The sequence below is a fragment of the Lepidochelys kempii genome, chromosome 1 (assembly GCF_965140285.1).
Source record: "Lepidochelys kempii isolate rLepKem1 chromosome 1, rLepKem1.hap1, whole genome shotgun sequence".
NCBI lineage: Eukaryota > Metazoa > Chordata > Testudines > Cheloniidae > Lepidochelys > Lepidochelys kempii.
Window position 1 is genome coordinate 148,187,337 of NC_136380.1, and position 25,806 is coordinate 148,213,142.

At 41.1% G+C, this 25,806-nt stretch overlaps 1 protein-coding gene across 5 annotated transcripts in view; it reads right to left on the reverse strand.

Annotated features, from left to right (window-relative positions):
* Window positions 1-25,806, reverse strand: part of TAB3 (TGF-beta activated kinase 1 (MAP3K7) binding protein 3) — a 76,565-nt gene that overhangs the window by 21,289 nt on the left and 29,470 nt on the right. For 4 of the 5 annotated variants that reach the window (XM_073357829.2, XM_073357805.2, XM_073357821.2 and 1 more), the window contains one exon: window positions 9,135-9,323. In XM_073357829.2, the coding sequence (XP_073213930.1) occupies window positions 9,135-9,236 (102 nt within the window). In that variant the 5' untranslated portion in view covers window positions 9,237-9,323. The remainder of the gene's footprint in view (window positions 1-9,134; window positions 9,324-25,806) is intronic. The other variant, XM_073357837.2, reaches the window with a different exon arrangement.

The following is a 25,806-nucleotide window of genomic DNA, read 5'->3' on the forward strand; positions in this document are numbered from 1 at the left end:
AGGAGGGGTGTAGTTTGGACTGCACACCCTGGACCTAAAGCTACGTAAAGTTTTGGTTCTGAGTCAAAAACAAAAAGGGGCTTTTTTCCCCACTTCAGTTATGGCCAAATTCTTACAACAGCTGTTCTAACGCTATCTTGGCCATCAGAAGGTCACTCAAGATGTGGAAATGTTGTGATTTCTACTATTTTTCACAGAAATCTTACAGATTTTTTTCCACATTTTTAGAACAAAATCCAAACAAAAACTGTGGTTCAGCCTTGAATCTAAACCCTAATCTAATCTGTACCTGATTGCCTTTAGTCACATTTGACAATTTCTGACCATATACATTTTATAAAAATTGATCCCAAGATTGGTATTTTCTACAGCATACCATAGATCTCAATAGGTCAAAAATAAAACACAGTTATCAGGAAAAAAGTAAATGTATAGATTCATCAAGATCTCCTCTGCCACTGATGCTACATTTTTGAAGGGTTCCAGCACTGAGGAATCAATTCTAATTAGTAAGGAGTTTCACATTTTTGATTAACAGCCATCACTGTAGTCTCTGATGCTTACTGTCTTACGATAAATATATATATTCTATCAATAGACTTATGAGTTACAAATAGCTCTCCTACTTAGGTGATCTGCGAATGGTGTAGGCAAAGTCATCTTTATTCTAGCACTATATTTCGGATGACCTCAGTAACCAGAATAAGAAGGATGTACAGCATATTCTCAGCTAAAGATCTCCTTCTCTCTCATCTTTGGCCCTGTGAAGTCCAGCCCTGTTCACATCTTTGGCTCTGACACATCACACCATGCACCATTCTTTTAACACCAATTTCCATGTCTGTATTTTGCTGGATAACGGAGCTGTCGTAAGTGGCAGGTAGTACAGCATTAAAGCAGGGTCCCCGTGTTCCAGCCCCATAATTACAGATGCAACAGAGCAGCATCAGACACCAGAGAGCACAGCTAACTGCTGCCAGACAGCCACCTGTTACCTAAGCAGAACGCAGTAGAGTCCACGGCGCCCTCAGGTCACATAATGTGACAGACACGAGGGGGAAAGACAGCAGCTAGGAGACATTCCATGGAACACACTATCACCTGTCTAGAAATACCCCATATTATTGGTGTATCCAAGACTTATATAGTTTTAAGTATTTGGAATATGTGGTGTGATGACAGGTCAGCCAATGACTATTGGTTCATCTGCCTTTTTAATTGACATATTGCATAGCCTTGGGCCAGGTCTACATTAGGGACTTATGCTGGCACAACTATGTTGGTCAGGGCTGTGAAGACGTGCGATCCCTGACTGATACAACTGTGTAGGCAGAAGTCCCAGGGTAGGCATAGTTACATCAGCTGTGTTTTTACTAGCATAGCTTATTTCAATCACACAGAGTGGTTTTGCTATACCAGTACAAAGAGCAGCATTACCAGATTACCTGCACCTATACCTAGAGTGCTTTGCATACCGATATTCCCATACTGGTAAAATGCTCCTAGTGTGGACATGGAAGCCTTTTATATACTTCAAAGACTACAAAATAAAATGTTGGAATACAATATGTTAAAAAGAACCCTGTATTCAGATGTCCAGAGTATGTCTGGATACTGTACTTCGGAGACACAGGGGTCCTTTAGCTTTGTCAAATTACAGACATCGGATAGTTCAACTGGTTCATCCAAGAGATCATCTACTTACCAGTATGGAAGAAATGACTATGTCAGAGTAAACGAAGTTCTGTATTACAAGAACATCCTGCACTTCTTATCTGAAAGCAGCTAAGAACTATAAAGGGTGGAGATACTGTATGCATTCGTTTCAGCAGTAATGAAATTGCTGGAGCACTTCTACGGTTAAGCTGTGTCCCCATTTTGATTCCTCCTTAATGGCACTGCTTGGGGAAAAGACTGCAATTTGACTTGGCAAAGGGGAAGTACGAAAGCCATTCTGACCATCCAGGTGGCAGACAAAAGGGGCAACTCCAAAGGAAAATGTTTAGCCTACTACATAGAACCCAACCCTCCTCTCAAAGAAAAAAGGAGGGGATATTCAGGTAAAAAGTTCAGGTAAAAAGTTACCTCTGGTATGCCTTCAGCAGTAACTACCCCCACCTGCTACTTTCCTTGTCCCTATATACTGTCCTAGGTCAGGCGGTAGGGGGTGAAGAGCAAGGAGAAACAGGTGAGTGGAGGCACTGCTTCCAAGGAAAGAAGCAGGCATATCAAAGCCACCATCTTTGGCTCTCACTAGCACAGAGATTCCCAAACTGTGGGACGCATCCTCCTAAGAATGTTTGGAGGGGTGCAGTGGGGCCCAAGTCAGCCCTCGTGGGGGGGAGGGAGTGCCACCCAGTCCTGTTCCAGCCCCAGCTCTGCTCCAACCCTGCCCCCAGCCTTGGCTCGGTTGTGACAGGTAAGGATACCAAGTCCATCTCGCCCAAGTGGGAGCAGTCAGTATGAGGTGTACTCCTTGTTATTTTTACTAGGATTTTTGACAGTAGAGCCAATGGAAAAAGGCATACAGAAGGTCCTTGTACCACGGAAGGAGTGCTTCCCCATCCCTGCTCTGGAACAGTATTGTGGACATTTCTTGTTCAGGCAAGTGGTGAACAGGTCTGTGGCCAGTGTCCCCACACTGCTTGAAAAGGTCATGAAGTACTGCTGGGTACCATTCGTGGTCGTGTGGAACTTGCGACTGAGATGGTCTGCTATTGAGTTTTGTGTTCCCAGAAGGTAGGCACGAATAGTGTGATGTTGTGGGAAATGCACCAGTTCCATAGCTTTACCGCTTCTGCACAAAGGGAGGGCAACCTTGTTCCTCCCTGTCAGCATATGTAATACACACATTCTGTGTTGTCTGTTAAGACTCTAGCGTGCGTTCTCTTGATCAGCAGGAGGAAATGGACGCAGGCATTTCTGACTGCCCTGAGTTTAACGTGGAGGGACATCTCCATGGATGACCATTTGCCTTGTGTTGTAAGGTTTTTTAGATGTGCACCCCATTCTAGGAGGGATGAGTCGGAGGTGAGAAGTAACGATGGGGAAGTTTACAAAAAGGGAATCCTGTTGTAAACTTCTGCTGAATTTTTCCACTGAACCAGGGAGTTTTTGACCTTGGTGCACAGTGACACAGATGTGTCTAGTCTGTCTCTATTTGGTCTGTAGACTGAGCTGAACTACATTTTCAGGCACCACATATGAAGCCTGGCATGAGGTATAACTGCTGCACATGCTGCCATATGTACGAGGAATTGGAAGCAGTGTCTGGCTGATATTTGAGGGCTGTTTCATACTCTCTTTAGGAGCGTGGTCCAGGAAAGGAACCTGTGCTGAGGCACAAGCGCTTTGGCCTGTAACGAGTCCAGGTCAGCCCCTATGAAAGACAGGTGCTGTACAGGGGTGAAGGTTGATCTTTGGACGCTGATCTGAAGACCCAGTTCCATGAACAATCTATTACAGTCTTGGTAACCCGGCGGGCCTCATTAAAGGAGTGGGCTCTGAGGAGACAACAGGTCAAATAGGGGTAGATCATGATCCCCCTGGGAATGTAGGTTAGCAGCCACTCCTGATTGAACCTCGGAGAATACTCTCAGAGCCAATGATAGCCCAAAGGAGAGTATTCTGTACTGACAGTGGTCTTATCCTATGGTAAATCTGAGGAACTGTCTGTGGGATGGTAGGATTGAAATATGGAAATAGGTGTTCTGAAGGTCAATTGCTGCAAATCAGTCTCCCTGTTCCAATGCTGGAATAATTATTACCAGAGTAACCATCTTGAATTTTTGAGCCTTGACAAACCTGTTGAGTGCTCTGAGGTCTAGCATGGGTCTCCAACTGTCATTCTTCTTGGGTATCAGGAAATAGCAAGAGCAAAAATCTTTGCCTCATAGATGCTGGGGTACTGATTCTATGGCTCCTAATCGGAGGAAGAGATCTATTTCTTGTTGTAGTAAACTCTCATGAGAAGGGTCCTTGAAGAGGGATGGAAAAGGGTGTTGGGGCAGGAGAGGTAAAGTTGGATGGAGTACCCATTGTGAATGATTTCCATCCATCTGATGTTATACATTCCTAGGTGCTCCGGAATGTGGCAAGGCGGTAGGCAAATGGGCAGTATAGGTTGGTCAGCTGCAGCGCTTAAAGGGAGTGGTCTGTTGACACCTCAACCAACACGTCAAAACTGCTGTTTTGAGGTGGCTGGTTGTGCTGTGGAAGACTGTGGGCTCGATGGTTTGCACCTGAAGAATCTAGATTTCTTTCTCTGAGGTTTGTAGAAGCTTTGAGTTGGGTATTGGCAGGTGTGGGATTTATGCTGGGGCTGCAGACTAAATTTTCTTTTTTGTCCAAGTATATAGATCCCTAAATGACCGGAGAATAGCCTTGGAATCTTTAAGGGTGTAGAGGTATGTGTCAGTCTTTTCAGCAAACAACTTGGTGCCTTCAAAGGGAAGGTCTTCAATGGTTGTCTGCACCTCTTTAGGGAACCCAGAGAGGCGTAATCACAACGCATTTCACATAACCACTATAGTGAAGATGGACTGGGCCGCTGTATCAGCTATATCGAGGGCTGACCAGAGTGTTGGTTTGGCTAATAGTTGCCCTTCCTGGATGACAGCTCAGAACTGGTCACACTCTGACTCTAGGATCTGATCAATAAAGGTGCTGAGCTTGGAATAATTAACACAGTTAATAATTAACATTTGCTGTTAATGCTTGATAATTTGCATTTGAAACTGCAAAGTGTCAGAGGAGTAGGCCTTTCTCCTGAAGAGGTCAAGGTGTTTCCAATCCCTATCATAGGGGACAGATCTCATTTGGTGCTGGCAACCCCGGGAGTTTACGGCATCCACAACAATGGAGTTAGGGCGAGGGTGGGGAAAAAAGGGGTTCTGTCTCCATAGCAGGGAGATTTTTATCAGCCCATTTACACATAGGCATCACCGATGCTGCAGTTTGCCATATAGTTTTTGTGGGGTCCAGGAGAGCCTCACTGATGGGGAGGGCTATTCTGGAGGACGAGGAAGAGTAGGATGTCAAGGAGTTTGTGGTGAGTATCTTTTACCTCCCCTAGGTGTATCTGCAGCATGTCTGCTGCACTTTAGCCAAGTCCTGGAAAAGCTGGAAATCATTGGCTAAGCATTGTGGCGGGGGCATGACTGCCTCATCTAGAGAGAAGGAAGCTATGTTGGTTTTCGATGTAACCTCCTCTTTGAATCCTCCCTCTTCTTCCTCCACAATCTTCGCTGGAGGTTCAGTGACCGAAGGAGAACATCTCGGGGGCTCACGGATGTAAGCTGGAAACCCAAGAAGTGTGTGGTTGATATGATGCCCAGGAATCCCAGTAGGGCTATTGGAGCAGTGGGATAGAGCCTGGTGGTGCCCATGATTGGCTGTACAGGGGCTGATGGTATGCCTGAGGAGCCCCGAATCATAGAATATCAGGGTTGGAAGGGACCTCAGGAGGTCTTCTAGTCCAACCCCCTGCTCAAAGCAGGACCGATCCCCAATTAAATCATCCCAGCCATGGCTTTGTCAAGCCTGACCTTAAAAACTTCTGAGGAAGCAGATTCCACCACCTCCCTAGGTAATGCATTTCAGTGTTTCACCACCCTCCCAGTGAAAAAGTTTTTCCTAATATCCAACCTAAATCTCCCCCACTGCAACTTGAGACCATTACTCCTTGTTCTGTCATCCGCTACCACTGAGAACAGTCTAGATCCATCCTCTTTGGAACCCCCTTTCAGGTAGCTGAAAGCAGCTATCAAATCCCTCCTTATTCTTCTCTTCTGCAGACTAAACAATCCCAGTTCCCTCAGCCTCTCCTCATAAGTCATGTGTTCCAGTCCCCTAATCATTTTTGTTGCCCTCCGCTGGACACTTTCCAGTTTTTCCACATCATTCTTGCAGTGTGGGGCCCAAAACTGGACACAGTACTCCAGGTGAGGCCTCCCCAATGTCAAATAGAGGGGAACGATCATGTCCCTCGATCTGCTGGCAATGCTCCTACTTATCCAGCCCAAAATACCGTTAGCTCTCTTGGCAACAAGGGCACACTGTTGACTCATATCCAGCTTCTCATCCACTGTAACCCCTAGGTCCTTTTCTGCAGAACTGCTGCCTAGTCATTCAGTCCCTAGTCTGTAGCGGTGCATGGGTTTCTTCTATCCTAAGTGCAGGACTCTGCACTTGTCCTTGTTGAACCTCATCAGATTTCTTTTGGCCCAATCCTCTAATTTGTCTAGGTCTTTCTGTATCCTATCCCTACCTTCCAGTGTATCTACCACTGTGTCATCTGCAAACTTGCTGAGGGTGCAATCCATGCCATCCTCCAGATCATTAATGAAGATATTGAATAAAACCGGCCCCAGGACCGACCCTTGGGGCATACCGCTTGATACCAGCTGCCAACTAGACATGGAGCCATTGATCACCACCATTGAGCCTGACAACCTAGGCAGCTTTCTATCCACCTTATAGTCCATTCATCCAGCCCATACTTCTTTAGCTTGCTGGCAAGAATACTGTGGGAAGACAGTGACAAAAGCTTTGCTAAAGTCAAGGAACAACACGTCCACTGCTTTCCCTTCATCCACAGAACGGGTTCTCGTCATAGAAGACAATTAGATTAGTCAGGCATGACTAGACCTTGGTGACTCCATGCTGACTGTTCCTGATCACTTTTCTCTCCTCTAAGTGCTTCAGAATTGATTCCTTGAAGACCTGCTCCATGATTTTTCCAGGGACTGAGGTGAGGCTGACTGGCGTGTAGTTCCCAGGATCCTCCTCCTTCCCTTTTTTAAAAGATGGGCACTACATTAGCCTTTTTCCAGTTATCCGGGACTTCCCCTGATCGCCATGAGTTTTCTAAGATAATGGCCAACGGCTCTGCAATCACATCCACCAACTCCTTTAGCACTCTCGGATGCAGCGCATCCGGCCCCATGGATTTGTGCACGTCCAACTTTTCTAAATAGTCCCGAACCACCACTTTCTCCACAGAGGGCTGGTCACCTCCTCCCCAAGCTGTGGTGCCCAGTGCAGTAGTCTGGGAGCTGACCTTGTTCGTGAAGACAGAGGCAAAAAAAGCATTGAGTACATTAGCTTTTTCCACATCCTCTGTCACTAGGTTGCCTCCCTCATTCAGTAAGGGGCCCACACTTCCCTTGACTTTCTTCTTGTTGCTAACATACCTGAAGAAACCCTTCTTGTTACTCTTAACATCTCTTGCTAGCTGCAACTCCAGGTGTGATTTGGCCTTCCTGATTTCACTCCTGCATGCCCGAGCAATATTTTTATACTCATCCCTGGTCATTTGTCCAATCTTCCACTTCTTGTAAGCTTCTTTTTTGTATTTAAGATCAGCAAGGATTTCACTGTTTAGTAAATATGGCAGGCGACCAGCTTGGCTTTTCTTTCTACACATCGGGATGGTTTGTCCCTGAAACCTCAATAAGGGTTCTTTAAAATACAGCCAGCTCTCCTGGACTCCTTTTCCCCTCATGTTATTCTCATATGGGATCTTGCCCATCAGTTCCCTGAGGGAACAGGCTTCATAGGAAGTATAGAAGGAGGATGACTAGAAAGTAGAGGTGCCTGGCAAGGTACCGGAAAAGACTCACGTGCTTGGAGAAGACTTGATACCGAAGCTCCAGTGCCAAGAAGGGGAGACTCTGGTATATCAGATACGCTGAACTCTCTTGAGTGCCAGAACTCCTGCAGTCAGGGATCTCACCAGTGCTGGATGGCTCACCATTGACAGTGCCAACGGTACAGAGCATACCAGCAGGATCTTCTTAACCATGTGCTCCCTGCTCCTGTTTTTGTGTATTGGTACCATTGGCTCAGAGTCTATGCCCATCAGGTCTTTAGGCGCATCAATACCTGCTGCTCTAGACCCTCGTAAGCTATGGGTACCATGCTTGGATGGCCTTGGTGTCAACAGTACTGACAATACAAAGCATGCCAGAGATCTTTTATGGCTAGCTCAGGGCTCACAGCTCTCTCTTTAGATGTCTTACGAGAGGGGTCCATGGCTGATTTCTTCGACCCATAGTCCCTAGATGTCGAGGGCTGCAGAGAAGACTCATGCATTCTGGGCGACTCCTGGCACAGATCCAAAGAAGACTGGAGGGCTGCCTCCATCAGACATTATCTTCTGTTTGATTTCCCTGTCCTTTCAAGACGTGGGTTTAAGTTGTTGACAGAGACCACAATTCTGCAGCATGTAGCCTTCCCTGAAGCAGCATACGCATCAAGAGTGTTCATCTGCCACAGGGATGGCCTCTTTGCAAGAAGAGGCACTTCTTGAAGCCTGGTGAGTTGGGCATACCCTGTTGAGGGAAGGGATCCCCAACAAAAAAGGGGGGGGGAATTAAAAGTTTTTCTTTTTTAGAAGATAAAGAAAAACTACAACTAAGACTGAAAAAGACGAACTAGCTACTAAAAATGCTAAAGAAAAGGAAGACGTTAACGATCTCAAATGGACTGCTGATGGCTCCGACTCTAGCCAGAGGCAGTTGAGAAGGAACTGTGGGGGTTTAGCCTGCACATACTGGTTAACCTTATGGTGGGGCACAAAGGGAGAGAGCCAGACACTGATATCAAAGTTTTCCAACCAGCAGCACAGGGACACAAGCACCCCTACAGTGGAGCACCCATAGGGGCATTACTCAAAGACAGAGACAGTTTCTTTAAGAAAAATGGCAAGGGCCTTACTGCTAATAAAAAATCTGGTCTTGTGAAAAATCCAGTAACCCACAGTTTCAATTCAGGTATGAGTGCAACACCTGCCTACATTGAATGGCAGAAGAGAAAAAAGGAGTTTTCCACTCTCACATCCTGAGATGACAGAAACTTGAATAGTGTCTTTCTGCTCAGCCACAGGGAATATCCACTTTCTTTTACCCAAAAAATAAACAAATAAATAAATAAATATTTCAATAGAATGTAAACTCAAAAAGTTTGCTGTTCTCCAAGTTCCTGTTACCTTTTAGAAACTTAAAAATCCCCAGAAGACAACTATGAAATTGAACTGATTTCTAATCAGTCTATTACAAGGGGGTTCCTTTTTATGCTACAACAATAAATGTACGGTAACTGTTACTATGCTACTGTATTCTGCTGCAGCATACCTGGAGCATACACTGAGACACCACCCCTTCTGGAATCTCAGGGAAACGTTGCCGGAGGTCATGGAGTACCTGCACATCAAGTTGCTGACTACCCTGCGCCATGCCAGACTGATGTTGTTCTGGGATTCTCAAGAATGGAAGTCAATAAGCCTTCCAGTGGATATGATCTTCTGATGCTTCAGGCATTTTCTATTGGGAAAAACAGACAACGATCATCATATTTATTAAAATACATCCTAATTCATCCAAAGTAAAAGTGAAGCTAACTACATTCTCCCTCCACCAAATGAAGTTTGCGTATAGACAACCTGAACTGTTTTTTAGATTCACAGATTGAAAGGGGCATGGAATAAACACAGAAACTGAGTCATGAATTTCTAATCCCAGATGTGCATTAGACTCCCTCAGTTTCCCCGTTGATAAAAATGGGATTAATATTAATTTACTTCTCAAAGACATTTTGAATAGTTAAAAGTTTGTGGTGTTTGAGGATATGATGAACTATACAAGGGTTCATTCATTATTTTAATAATAGAGCTATGTGCTAACAGTGACAGAATAGAAGTCCAGGTGGTACAATTACCAGTAGTATTTTAAATTATGTATTTTAGCTAATAATTAGATCTCCAACTCCCGCAGTGCACAAACACCACCACCTTTAAATGTATACCACTAACTAAAATTAGACAACAGCTGAAGACATCAGATAACAGATTTTGTAGCTCAAGTCTACAAGCCTTTCTAATAAAGTATCTGTTTAGACACTTCAGTAGTTCAGGCATAATATGTACCCTACCTTAAAACTGCTCAAAATACAGAGCAATGTTCTCTGGATTTAATCTCTTTCCTTCTCATATCATCTACTAATTAGAAAGAAAAAAAAAATACAGGCACCATTTTTGTGACCTATATAGGAAAATAATTCTTGCTGACTCAAGCAATTAGCCAACATTATCTAATCTTGCACACCAGGAAACAAAGCCATGTCTGCTTCTATTCCATTATGTTAAAAAAATAAAATATTTTCAAAATAGAAATAGGTGTTAGTCTCTAAGGTGCCACAAGTCCTTTTCTTTTTTCAGTAGGAAAAGAATATTTTCAAGCCTTCAAGTCATGTGAGCATCCAAGATATCTCTGGGGAAAGAAGAGTGACCAAGAACATGCAAAGTGATTTTAGGATTACAGTAAGTATTTATCTTGGGTATTCATAAAACATTTATCACCTTCATATTTAAAGGCAGAGAGAAAAGTGTCTACTTTCGTGTCAGGATTCTTTTATCTAGTAGTATTATAACAAGTAGTATTTGAACCAGAATAAAAGTGTACAAAGGACACATGCATCTTGAGTAAACAAGGTTTACCCATTTTGACTAATCAACACAATACTAGCCTGAAATACTGTAGCTGAAGTCAAAATACCAAGCCAAGGATGCCTTCTACAATTCTGGCCAGAAAGTAACTAGTAATATTAAGTACTTACTATAGCTACATTTCAACATACTTTACAAACATTAACTAACCCTCAAAACCTTCTTGTGAGGGAGTTAATATTATTCTCATCTGCCAGATGTGGAAAGGAGACAAGGGTGTTCTATAGCCTGGGTTGCTGACTTAATTCTTTGCTCAGAGTAAGATTATGCACTATCCAGCACAACAAATTCTTCTGAACGTTTCCAGACTTCATTATGAGACTATCATACTTTAGGGTGGACAGAATCTTGCATGTGATTTGTAGATTTTTTTCCAGATTTATAGATAATTTTTTCACACTTTTAGCCTTGACACTGTAAGCATGGCATTAAGAATGTTAAAAAACACCTAGATAGGAATCTTAATTGAAAGTAAATTGCATGAGCCTTTGCTACCCACCTCACCAAAGGATTCTCAAGACTGAATTAAGCTTCTCCCCATACCCCCCAAAATTTCAATATTTCAATATAGCCACTTAAGCAAGAGACTATAAATTGAATATTACACTTTATATTGCACATCAGGATATTTTTGGCAGCTATAAAGTACATGTGTTTATAAAATAATTACTTCAGTGGTAGCAATAGTATTCTCTCCAAAGGTTTGATGCTCACTGTATTGGTACATCTAATTTTGAAGCATGAACTTTTCAGCAGAATATGAGCACTTAAAAACTTGTTCTGTGAAACACTGCCACACAAACGTCAGTGTCATTCCACAGTGAAAAGCTTAGCTGAACTGGGCAGAAAAACAGACTATTCTATTTTATGACTTGTATTTGTACTACATAAAAAATATGCATTTCAAAAAAATGCATTTAAATGCATTTCAGAAATGCTATGTGCCGAGGTAACAGATTCTTCCCAAGCACTCTGAATGGTCTTGACAACAGCTAGTTTCTTGTACCATGCAATGGTCTTCCTGGTTGCATTATATGGCTGTAACATTTGGTCTAATTTTATTAACATGTCTAATCAAAGGTGTGGAGACAGTGAATAAGGAAGTATTATTTATCCCTTCATATAACACAAGAACCAGGGGTCACCCAATGAAATTACTAGGCAGCAGATTTAAAGCAAACATAAGGAAGTACTTCTTCACACAGCACAGACTGTGGAACTCATTGCCCGGTGATGCTGAGAAGGCCAAAAATGCAGCTGGTTTCAAAAAAGGAATAGAAAACCCCATTGAGGATAGGTCCATCAATGGCTATTAGCCAAGATGGTCAGGGGCACAACCCCATGCTCTGGGTGTCCCTAAATCTGATAGCCAGCAGCTGGGACTGGATGACAAGGAGATGGATCATTCAATAAATTAGCCTGTTCTGTTCATTCCATCTGAGGCATCTGGCGACAGCCACTGTTGCAAGACAGAATACTGGGCTAGATGGACCACTGGTCTGACCCAGTATGGGCATTCTTATATTCTTATGACTACTTTATGTGGAAACTGCCACTTTTGGCAATGTACCCCGACCTGAATAAAAAAAATTATGAAAAGGCATAAAGATCTTTTCATGAACAGATGTGCCCTTCATAATCCTACAGAAACTAACACATCAAACCAACCACAGAGAAAGGAACTGTGACAACTGTAATGCTTTAACACAAATTTAATTAAAATTGCATCAGTTAACTTGGTATAAAATGTTTGAGTGGACAATGTCAAACTGTTTAAACTGAGATTTAACATATATTCTGGCCTATCCACATTTTGTTTAGACAAGCTTGTCCTGGTCCATATTGAATGGTCAATGGCCAACAGCCCTGTCTGTGAAGAGTTATCCTCAATATAGAACCATATTTCCTCGGCAGGGTTTAAACCTAGCTGTGTTCAAACTGAGTTATAACACTGTTCACTGGGCTCTGTATAGGTAACTAAACTATGTTTAAAAACAGGTTTAAAACTGTGCTTTAGTCCAGTTAGAAACTTATGCTAGAACTTTTTAACCCAGTCTGGCCAACAATGAAGACATCCAGTGATCACTAGTGTTGACCTGACAGACATTTTACCACTATCTCATCTAGGCAAACAGTAGACGAAATAGTAAAAACAGCTGTGACTGATTGCACTATCACTTCCATCAGTCCTAGAGCAAAAGTGGGACAATTTTCTGATACTCTCAGGGCAGAAACAGACTAGCAGCCAAACAGCCATACAACCCAATTCAACTGTGTTTAAGCAACATTTAAATGCAGTTGTTAAATATGGTTAAACTTTGCACAGAGTTGGTCAGTTGTGTTAAAACTGAATTAAACTGAACTGTTTAAAAAGCCATGTTTACACTAGTTCAAAAACTAAGTTTGACACTAATATGCAAACTCTTCTGTAGGAACATACAGAATCAGATGAGGGATCCATTAAGTCTGCTATCCTGTACGTGACAGTGCCCACAACCAGCCCCCAAAGAAAGCTTCTTCCTAAACGCCAATAGGTAAAGAGGTTGGTTTGTGCCCCTGAAGCTTAACTGTTTAAACTCTTTCCAAAATCTTGGTGTCTATTTTGTTTATTTTTTAATATTTAATTTTGGATATTCTTCTCATCCATATAAATGGCTAATTCCTTTTTGTATGATACGAAGCTCTGGCCTCTCACTCTTTACCTCACCCCAAGAACTCTGTTCTCTAGGGCCTTTCCTACACTATTTTTTTCCCCTTTCTTTTAGTCTCTAACCACTGTCAAGATAAGATACTTCATTATTTGGAGCGTTCTGTCACTGAAATTAATATCCATTAAAGCAGAAACATCAGGTCAAAGGTTTGTTCTCCTGCCACATTTGATGCATACTATTAGTGAACGCTACCACTCACATTCCATACTACTCGTTGGGATCAATAGGACAATCTGAAGAGGTGAAATGTCTTTAAAATCATCATGATATGATGTAAGCAATACAGTCTGCCATAAAGGCACTGTACACAGCTCAGTTGCTGGATACAGAGTTCAGCTCTGTCCACAGTGGTAATGCCACAGTAACTCTATACCCTTTTGACTTCAAAAAAGTAGAGAGAACATTGTCTGAACCACTTTCTTCAAAGGTCAAGAGAGTGCTCATTGATGGGCAGTAGCTAGTTGGGAAGGGATCCTCTAAAAGTCTCCAGATCTGATCTCCAATTAGCTCTATACGACAACCACCACTTACCATACGGGAAAAAGAGTAGGGCGACTCTCAGAAAAGAGGAACTCACTGCAATCAAGCTTTGTGTTTCCATTAAATTCCTCCCTCCCCACATGTTAATACAGTGCTAGGGTTCCACTGTCATAAAACAGTGAAATTAAAACCCCTCTGTAAGATAGAGGGAAATTATCTGAAATCTAGAAAGATGATTTAAACATAAAAGTTTATGCATCAGATATGTTCTGTAAAGTTTCTGTAATCAATTGATACCAAATGTTTCTTGAAGGTGCTGCCAGGTATGCTAAATTTACTCTGTTAGCAGAGACATCAAAAAGTTACAGTACTCAGCAATAAAATGCTGATTTGTTAGCTTGACATTATTTAATCAAATTTGAAATTAATTTAAGCATTCCTTCAGCATTTAGGAAGCTCGAAAGTTACTGAGTTTAAGATAAAATGGCAACGACTGCTGCAAGGATGAATTGTGTTTTGTGCATTTTTTTATTTAATTATTCAAATATGAATTCAGTAATATTGTCACTGTAAGAGACATCTGTTAAATTCTTGTGTTACTGTTCAGCAATGTCAGTTTGGTCATATTACTGAGTGCTACTTTAACAAGTGATTTAAAATGTTACTTTTACCATATACTGTATATCTGCAGGATGTTTTGTTTAAATTATAGGGTTTTTTTGTTGTTAAAATCAGTTTTCCCCGTTGCAATCCAATTCTGAACATTTTTATGTATTTATAGTAAGGATACTTAATTGCTGTCAATGTGTCAAACAATTTTGATAAAAAAAACAAAAGCAGATTTCATAGAGCACTATATATAAGGAATTGTGGATAGTCACTGATATTATGCTTTAAAGTCTGTGACCAAACAGGGAAAAGCAGGTTCTCTCCTAGACAGGAGAAAAGGTAGCTCTCTCCCTGCCTTCAATGTAAATTAAGGCAGCAGGGAATCAAAACAATAGATGCTCCATTTGCATATGAATCAGCAGGAAGATGGGAGGTCAACAGGAAGGGAAAAACAGCAGGAATCCTTCCTGCCTCTTGTAACAGGGTCAGTGAACTTTGGGAGATATAAGCAGAAACAAAAAGCCTTGTGGGAGTCAAAGGGCCAGGGCTCTTGGAATCACAGAACATTGTATCCTTCATCCGAGGCGGCTGAGGTCTCTGGGAACTGAATACAAGTGAGAAATCTTCTTAGACAAAGATTGTAACTTGCTGAAATTAAGTTTTAATCTCAGAAATGTATTTTTACTTGTTTGTATGTACTTATTTTTATCTTTGTAAATGTTTGTATGTACTTATTTTTATCTTTTGACTCATTGTACTTGGTATCATTTAAACCTATGACTATTTAATAAACTTGTTTTATTTTTAAAATAAATTAAACCAATTCAATGCCGTGAATGAAATAAGAGTGTTTGTCACAGTCTAATTAAATTAATGAGCTGCAGCATATCGTCTCTTTAAAGGAACAATGAACTTAAGGTTCTGTAAGTGTTCAGGGAGAGGGCGGAACAGTGCAAGGCAGACAGTTTTGGGGAAGTTCAGGACTCTGTGTGTGTGGGTGGCAAGTGTTGGGGTTACACTGCAACAAAACCAACTGAGTCATGGAAGCCAGAGGGTGACCTGCACGCTTGTAGGTTGGCTGCTGGTGTCAGGGTTGTCAGTCACAGCAGCACAGCACTGAAGGCACCCAGAATTGCAGGGCAGACAGTGACACAAACCCTTTTTGGTCTGGGCTGAACCCCAAGGTATCAAAAACTCCTTTGAAAACCCCAACCAAATTCTGACAGTGCACAAAAAGAAGGAGAATTCCGCTCAACATCTCTTAGCTGTGTTGGCTCTGCAGGACTAAAACGGAATAAAAGTGGTAAATGTGCATTTTTACGATGAAGTAAACAGATATAACTCAATACATACAGGGAGAAAATCTGATGTCTAAGATGTTGCTATTTTTATATAGTATCTTTACAGAGCAAAAATGACATTGATTTCAGTTGCATATTGAAACTTATTTGGAAGTTAAATAAGCTACCCCTTTCCATAATTTTTTCTGCTCTCCATTGCATTAAATGCAAGATGTAGGCACATTCAAGATGTACCAGATGTACATTTGCAAAACGCTGACTTAAACAATCTAGGTATGTTAGAACTAGGATTACTGCTATAAATGATGTTAAAACAGAATAGATCATATTTATTTGTATATGGAAATAGCTAACTATTCCAACCGTCTTTTATACACAACACACTGCTGCAATGTTAATCCTTAATTGTTTGTATGTTTCCATATCTCAAAGTCTGCCAGCTCACAACTCAGTTAACCCTGTTTACAGATCAATGACTGGCAGCAGCATGCGATGGATCTGCAAATTTTGGGTGATATTTATTCCACTGTTCCAAGTTCTTTATTCTTCCTGAAAAAACACAAATCTGAATCATACAGAAAAGTACCAAATACTAATCCCCTACCTGAACAACAAAGAAAATGCACAAAGGAAAGCCTAAATGCCTGATGTTGAGGAATGGAAAATATTTTAATAATGACTGAGAAGATTGAGATCAATGGAGTAGAAATGAAAACGTATGTTTAAGCATGTAAAATCTGATTCAATTAATCCAGAGCTATATAGTAGTCCTTCTGCCAAAAAAATGATATCTTGTGGAAAGATGAGATATTGTCCAAAAAGAAATAGCAATTCTATAAGTAAAACGAGATCACAATCAAGTCAACAAGCTACTAGCCATTAAGATCTCTCTCCTTTGTATCTGATCTACAATAGTCATTCATTTTTATCAATTCATTTGTTTTTTCATTACCTAACCTATTATGAGATTGCAACCATATCAATCTGAATGCTGTTCAAATTATGCTTGCTTGATGATGAGCTGGCTGGACAGCCAATTTTTCACCATTTTGAAGTAATGAATTGTGAGAACTTAATCTACAAACAAATGTAGGGTGGGTATCTGGATCTTCAATTTTAAATCCTAAAAGGCATACAATTAGGATTATGTTCCATGAGCAATATTTCAGCCTTCTTCCTGATATGGGTTCAACCTGTGTGTCTGGATCAGTCATGATACCTAGATAAAAATCCCACACCTTCTTAAATAATTTCCAATTTGTCCTTACGTGTTCCGTTAATTTATTTTTAGTGTGGAAATCAGGTTTGGAGACTGAGTCAGCAATGTCAGTCTCTAGCTAGTAAATCCCTCCAAAGCCTCCTTTAACTGCTTTTGTAAATTTACAGCCTTTCTGTGGAGCAGTTATGTAAAAATGTGCTATATGCTCACATATGAGAAGCTTAGAATGACTGAACTTCAGATGTTTTCCTCTACTTCCACTTTAATTTCATCACATGAAAAAATGGCACAGACCTCCTTCCTGTGCTTTTCTCAGCATTCCTAGACATCATCTTTTGCAATTTGGCTGGTGTTCTGCTTTCTTTTCAGATGTAAAATTAATAGCATTAAGTGGGATTTTATTCTTCCCTTTACAGATGATACTTGTAACCAATATCTGGTCATTTCTCATGTTCAACCAATCTTCTTGCCCTAGTATCTAATACAATTCTTTTTGTTCTTCCTTTGATTTTCTCCATTTCTTCTAACAGCATACCTGAAAAGAATGCATCAAGAGCGAAGTGCTTTGGTCATTTTTAAAAACTGCTCATCTTGTGCTACATCAAAGTCAATATTAGCATAAAAGAAAGCTGCAACTCTTTCTCTCAAGTTCATGTCTTTGTCCTCTAGCAGTTTAAAAACTGCTCAGAGGCCTAGAACAAAGACTTAAATGATCACTGCACCTACATTTTAATGATGGATCTAACTTATCACGAGTCTGTTCTTCCTTTCAATAAGTTTTATTCAGTGGCACATTAGATCATGAAGAATCCAACACAATTATTTTCTGTACTCTTCAGAGGAGTATTTTTTTCAACCCTGACCATATTTACTTTGCACTTCAGTTCATCCAGTTGCTTTTTTCCTACCCCTTTAGACTTGTGGAGTCAGAAAAAAAAATGTATTGTCTTACGTAATTACCTTAGGTAATTAAATACATTTATATTAATTAGCAGCTTTCAAATGTCCTACATTAGAATGGAATAGCAAATACCAGTGACTTCAACACTTTGAAGACTGAAAAACCCAACCAGTTTTATTCAATAAGCATGTTCTCAAATGCCCTGGTTACCTCCAGAATTTTCTAGGTTCCAACAAACCGAGCGCTCTGCCACCAACCCCCCACTCTCAATCAAAAAGAGATCACTTAACCCAGTACTCACCCATCTCTGCCTAATTAGTGGGCTCCACATTCCCCTTTCCCTCTGTGTTTCTAGATAATTCTATAACTTGTTTCCTAATAAGCACCATAACCTTGATGCTCTCGTCATATCTCCCTTCAACTTTTTAGAATTGCACAAGTTTTTATTTACAGAAAAATTTCTAAACTTCTCAAATAAAAAAAACTTTCCCAATATATCTTAATTTCTTGTAAATACTTCAGAATGATATATAAAGAAAGCAACTGTGTGTGTTTTTTCCCCAGAAATCAAACAAAAATGATTATAGGTTGGGGTTTTTTTTAAAATGGCCCTTGTAACTACTGATGTGAAATCATATCCAATTCTCTAAAGCTGAAAGGAGGCTAAGGCAGACTCTAGATCACATTCTCTTCACTGAAGCAGCAGCTAGCACAGTGCTCAGCATTTAGTAAAGAGCGTCACTCCACTATTATAGTGTAGAAAATGCAGCTCATTGACTCAAATATATATTGAAAATAATCTGGAATCCATTTTAAATATCAAAGTAAGTAACAATTTGAGATCCTATAAAAAGGTATGTTAAATTAACTTAAAGTTACAGTAACAGTCATAAAATAAACATCCCTTAATAAAATCCACCATTAAAAGACAAGGAGTCTTCTGACTGAAACCCTATATTTAAGGATGAGTTCTTAGCTGAAACCAAGTTTCTAACCTGGACTTCACTCCTAAACTAAAATGAACACCCATGATTAAAATGCTGGAGCAAGACTGGAGCAAGCTTCTGAGCTAAATTTAACTACCAGGCTGAAGTAAGATCCCAGGGCTGGAGACCAGTTTTTTAGTCCCTTAGCTCCGCACTTTACTGGTTTTTGCTAATCAGCTCTTTCCATACGATTTCAATAGGAAACTGCAGCACTGACATCTAACGGATTGCATTGTGAAAACTGTATAAATACCACCATTTACAAGCCCACTCCCATGACTCAAAACAGAATCCAACCACCAGCAACAAATACATTAAGTTAATCCTTTCACTGATCTACTATGCCCTGGGTTTCCACATTCTGCAACTTAATTCTTCACAGGGAGAGTTCCCCCTTGATTTTGTAAGAGCTAGTCTACTAGAAGTGCTACCTTGGTGCAGCTGTGCCGCTGTAGCGCATCTGGTGAAGATGCTCTATGCTGACGGGAGAGAGCTCTCATCAGCATAATAAATCCACCCCCATGAGAGGCAGTAGCTATGTCGACAGGAGAAGCTCTTCCACCAACATAGCATTGTCCACACCGGTGCTTTCCTCAGTGCAACCTGTGTGTCTCAGAGAAGAGGTTTTTTTCCACACCCTTAAGTAATGTAACTTATACCGACAAAAGTGCTAGTGTAGACATCGCCTTATTCATACTCCTGAGCAATGTAAGTTATACCAAAGTAAGTGGTAGTGTAGACCTGAACTTAACCCAATGGTGGGCAACCTGTGGCCCGCAGGCCGTACACGGCCTGTCGGGGTAATCCGCTAGTGAGCCGCGAGACAGTTTGTTTACATCAACTGTTCACAGGAACAGCCGCCCGCAGCTCCTGGTAGCCGCGGTTTGCCGTTCCCAGCCAATGGGAGCTGCAGGAAGTGGCGGCCGGTGAATTGAAAAATACGATTTCTTTTGTTTATCATTTTTACAGTGCAAATGTTTGTAATAAAAAATAATAATATAAAGTGAACATGGTATACTTTGTATTCTGTGTTGTAGAATAAATCAATATATTTGAAAATGTAGAAAAATATCCAAAAATATTTAATAAATTTCAACTGGCATTCTATTGTTTAACAGTGCAATTAATCACGATTAATTTTTTTTGAGTTAATCGTGATTAATCAACAGCCCTAAAAAAAGCAATAATTTCATCCCGATAACAAATTCTGACTGACATATGACAATGACCACCTTGCCATCTGTAATGCCCATTAAGCTTACAGATCTTAACTTAAATTAGCAATAAAGAAATTCATATGTTATATGATATTGCTTTGATTTATGAATCCTCTAAGAATGCAGGTAAAGTCCTAAAATAATGTATTCTCAACCAAGTCACCCAGTAGAACACTGTACATTCTTTTCTCAGAAACACCATACATAATCAGTTCTCTGGTATTCCAGTGAAGCTGAAGAGTAAAAACAGTGATCTTAAAGATGAAGCCTAGACATTTAATCTTAGCACACATAATCTAAGCATATTTCTTGTAGTCTATGTAGCATAGGAAGTCTTCAGAAAAGGCTGCTTTAAGTGTAAGTTTTTTCCAAGCAATATCTAATCACTTTTACAGATCAGTTAAGAGGTCAGATTCAACAAGCAATCTGAAACGATACTACTATTTAAGCCAGGGGTTCTCAAACTGGGGGTCGGAATCCCTCGGGGTCACAAGGTTATTACAAGGGGGGACGTGAGTGGTCAGCTTCCACCCCAAACCATGCTTTGCCTCCAGCATTTATAGTAGTGTTAAATATGTAAAAAAGTGTTTTTAATTTATAAGAGGGGTTGCACACAGAGGCTTGCTATGTGAAAGGGGTCACCGGTACAAAAGTCTGAGAACCACTGATTTAGGCATTACAAAACACAGGATTCCCAGAAACTGCCTACTGGCAAAGAAGTGGGTTGTTCAGAGGTTTGATTTACTAGGGTAAATAAATGGGAAAATATTCTATTGCACTAGGAAGTTTGCTTGTTACAGTGTAAACCAGCAGTTCCCAACTGGGGGTCCGCGAGCTCTTTCGGGGGGGGACCCCGTAACTGAAACCAAGTGCCCCGAGTTCCAGCACCGAAGCCAGGAGCGGCATAGGGCTGAAGTCGGTGGCCCCCCCCTACCGCAGCCAGGAGCGGCGCGGGGCTGAAGCTGGCTGTTTTTATATGAAGGCTGGTGAATGGGGAGGAAAGGTTCTGCTGGCTGGGATCTGTTTTGAAGCCAGGTGTTAGGGGTGAGGAGATGAGGGAATACTGCCTGACAGCTGAGCCAGAGGTGTGGCTGTTGGGAAGAGATGGGAGTTGAAGGGAAAGAAGCTGTTCAACTCCTCCCCTAAGTTTCGCCACTGCCCAAATCATGCTCTGCTCCAGGAAAGTTCTGCTTTAAAAGATTAGGCTGATCACCGTAGGTGATTCCACATAAGTAATAGCATACCCATAAAACTCTCTCAGCTCCCTTGCTGCTTTGGTTACATACTTCTAAAAAAAAAAAAAGACTACCCACCATAAACTGTATGCCAACAACAAAACATCAAAAGACAAGAAGGAAACTAGCTCAGAAGACAGAATTAGAAAGCAATGAATTTAAATACAAGTATATTACTATTTTTGGTTTGTTGCCTAACAGAGCAGAGCCCAAAAATGAGTAAGTTCTTGGTCAAATGTCTAGTCTATACTCCTAGGCAAGATGTATCATTTCCCCTCACGCTCCTCAATACTCCAGCAACCTTGTAAAGACAGTTACTACTACACATTTTACAGTGATTGTAGAAATAAGTGACCGGGAAGGAAAGGTTGCCAGGACATTAAAGCTTTTATAAATAAGTACGACACCTAGGTGACAACCTCATTCCACTCCATGAAATCTGAACATAGCTCAAGTTAAATTCTCTTTCATCAAGGATTAACTAGGCAAAAAAAAAAAGGGGGGGGGTCTTTAACATTTCATCCCAGTCATGTCTACTATCTATTCAGTAGTCATCTGCACCCAATTATAGCCTTGTAAACATGACTGGCATGTGACCTGGCTGCAGATGCAATCATGTAATCTCACACTCTAATCCTTTGAACAGGCTCTGGAACCAAGACTGGCTCAACTTCAAACTTGCCTGGAGTGCCACTATTAATTAGGTTGACTATTTAAGTAGTTTAAGTGATCTGGCTCCATTGACAATGGGAAAAATATAAAGAAGTTTTGTATGTGACATTTTTATTTATTTAACCACTCTATTTAATGATTACATTCAGTGTAACCGTAACAAAATTTCGTTTTCTCCAAAACTCATGCCAGATAAGTCTCTTTACCCTCCCTACCAAAAGGTGAAGGCAACGACAAACTTATGGAAATGTATCTATAAAAGTGTTTGCCGACTGGAACATCTTGAGACTCCAGCAACTGGATACAAACAATGTGGTTTCATGTGTACACATGTAGCAGCTTTTCTGTCATACCTACCACGCCACCTAACCATGGTTATTAAGTGTATTCTGGGAAGCAATGCCATATGTCAAGGCATATGAGTATTTCTTTTCCAAGAGTCCCCAACCTGCCCTAAATTATCCATCTAGGATTAAAGGATGGCTTACACAACTCCATCTCCTGCCTCAATGATCACAGTGACCAGTTGTTGTGGAGACATTCCTAGCACTGCAGGTTGCTACATCCTCCGGATTCTGGAGTTTGCTGCTTAACAGCTTGGAAGCAGACTGGGCAGAGAGTTACACTATAAAGAACAGTCTCAATTGTAACCTGAAAACAAGGTAGAGGAACACACAGAATTGTGTCCATTTAAAATGCCAAACTAAATCACAAAGAAAGCAGACTTCCGGCAAAACAGAGCTCAGCCCACTGCTGGGAAAATACAGTAATGATCTAAACCAAGTGCAACTGGTCGAGACCCCAAAACGCAACTAATCACTTTTGACTGTATGTGTGGCATTAGCAACTACCTTACAATTGAAATTCACTCAGATGAGGAAGACTGTCCTTCTGGACATGAGTTGTCATAGCACTTTGGAGACTAGCCAAGAATGCAGACTACCACTTGAAAGCTTTGGCATGGGAAAGACAATGAGAGAAATAGTACTGCAACAAAGTAAATGTTACTGATTCATCATTAAAGTTAGCAATGCCAATCAAGTCATTGAGGGCCGTGAATGATGTGAAGACTTCTTAAAGTATGCTGGGGCTACTAATGGAATTCATGTCCCAATTCTTTGTTCATTTCCCCTCTCAATCTGCAGAGCTCTACAACCATAAAATAATGCTGTGGTGGATCACAGAAGGTGCTTCACTTGCTCACCTGTCATGATTCAGGATACCAGAATATGAAATAATTAGACAATGAGCAGGAAAGAGTAGATAAGGGTGCCACTGATGCAGTAAAACCAAGAAATGTGATATTTCTGTGCTAAATGCCTTGGGGACCTTAGCTTACATTCTGTTGCCTTGCAATACTACGATTATGAGATGCTAACAATTAGCAATTAAACTACTACCTCTCTAGTGTCAGAAAGGTGTTTGAGTGCATCCTGAGGGTCTATGTAGATGCCTATTGAAGCAAAATTATATTGACCTGACATATGTCTCTAGTCTTAGCTAAATCCTCCATAACATTTGTGAGCAGATGGAAAAATGCACAACCAACACCACAAAATGGGATATTGCCTATTATCCTAGGCAAATTACTACAATTGTTGGACACACTGTACGGTATGCATGATGAGGGATGCCACGTGCCATTATTTTTTTCATACCGACACTGCAGTAGTAGAGTGCAAAGAGGACACAGATCTCCATGTTTCTGTGCTTACGCTACATGATCTTTTATTCCTTTTATCTTTTTATAGATTAATCGGCTGTTATTTAATGACTGCTGTATGTAATAAAAGGATGATGACTGAAAAGTGTTTTCATGGATTCTATGCAGACAAATCATACTACAAAATAAGGTTGTTTTTCTTCATGAAACACTGATAAACAAGTTTTTCAAAACAGAGCCCATGTTGGAAATGGAAAAGAATGTTTAAAGCACAAACATGTTGTTTACTTACAGCTGAGATCACGTTCGGGGATAATTCTTGTTGTCCTCACAATACTCATAGAAAGCAGGGCTGCACTTCTGAGACAGGTAGGGTCCTTCATTTTAGAAGAAGGAAATGACTCACTGCCACTGAACTCATTATGACATTGATGGGAGATGGGGCTGGAGCAGTGTGGGGTCCCCATCTGTGGCCTGGGAGCAAGTTGTTTATTCGCACCACAAGAGTCATTGCCTTAAACTATTGATTCCACATCCTCTAAGAGGCATCCATCTTTTCCTGCATCTTCCTTTTTTTCCAATCTCTTCCCAGGCCTCTCTGTTCCTTTCATTTATGGCCACCAGACCAGGAGAGCGGACAATGTCATCCTCATGATCCATCAAGATCTAAATGGGATCCACAAATATCTTCTTTTATTGTTCTTCCTCTTCTGCCACAGAATATTAAAATCCTCTGAAGCTATCAAAGGGAATTTGCTACACACAGATTGTGCCTGGACAAGCATGACCTAAGAAGTGCTAGGAACAGATGCATACTCAGGTTGCCCAATATACTGGGATGTTAAGGGAAAAAAGTTGGGAGCATTTCACTAACAATATAATATCAGCTTCAAAACTGATACTCCTTTCTATGGACCTTTTATCCCCTGATAAGAATCATGACCATGGCATATGTCTGTCCCCCTCAAAGATAGCCATTTTAAAAAGTCAACTGTATTTTTTTATTTCACTTTTTTGAAGTAACAGAAGGAGGTTTAAAATCACCAATACTAGCCTTGCATCAAGCAAGGCCTTTAGACAATGGCATTTTAAAGTTAATCATTTCAAATCTACTAAATAAGTAAGATACTAACAACATTTTCCCTTTGTTACTAATGAATGTTTCTCTGAGCACCTATGATCTCCCACCAGGCAAAGAGCGATCCCCACCTCTATGCTGTGGGACCAAATTTATAATAAAAAATAAGCTTCATTGCAATTTAACAGCCCAGATAATCCATTTGGGTTCAGAAAGACCATGTGTTGTTGCTGTCAGAAGATTTCTGCAGGGCCTCAAAAAAGATGCAAGCTAGGATAAATTTCTACATCAACCAGACAGCGAAGGAATAAAGGACTCCCCAGCAACAATATACTACCACAGAGATTGGCAACCTTTGGCACGTGGCCCGTCATGGAAACCCAGTGGCAAGCCGGGCTGGTTTATTTATCTGCAGCGTCTGCAGGTCCGGCCAATTGCAGCTCCCACTGGCTGTGGTTTGCTGTTCCAGGCCAATGGGGGCTGCGGGAAGACACATTCCTCGGCCCGCGCCACTTCCCGCAGCCCCCATTGACCTGGAATGGCAAACCGCGGCCAGGGGAGCTGCGATCGGCTAAACTTGTGGACGCCGCAGGTAAGTATACTGGCCCAGCCTGCCAGAGGATTTCCCTAACAGGCCGCATGCTAAAGGTTGCCGATTCCCGTACTACCATATAAACCAAATGCCAGAAGCCAGAAAGTTGTATGGCAATCCGGTGCGAACTGGCTTACTTGCTGGTACACACAACCTATAGCTATTGAGTAAGCAATTCATGTAATATATGATGTGGCTGGAAAAAAGAACCCCGAAGTTAACCAGGCACACTGTCAGCTTTGCCAGCTTTCAGGAACACCACAATTTTGGCCCGTTATATGCAATCTCACCGTGATGCAGATTTCACCTGTCACATTACTGGAGAACAGAACAGGAAAGTTTACAATGCTATGCAGTTTAGCAGAAGATGTACTGAACTGCAATCCCATAGAACATGAGTTCTAGTCTCAGCTCTTCCACAGGCAACTGTTACTGTTTTTGTTCTTAACGACTCTTAAAATGAGCCATGGTTTCATCCCTTGGGAAGGGGGCAGATAATGAACAATGGTTTCATGAAGCGATGGGGAAGGGGACTATGCACTAATTTTCCAGTAAGGTAAGGGAACTTGCACAATGTCACGTCAGATGGTGCTAGGAGTAGAGAATACAGAACCTAAGTCCATAATAGAACAGAAGCA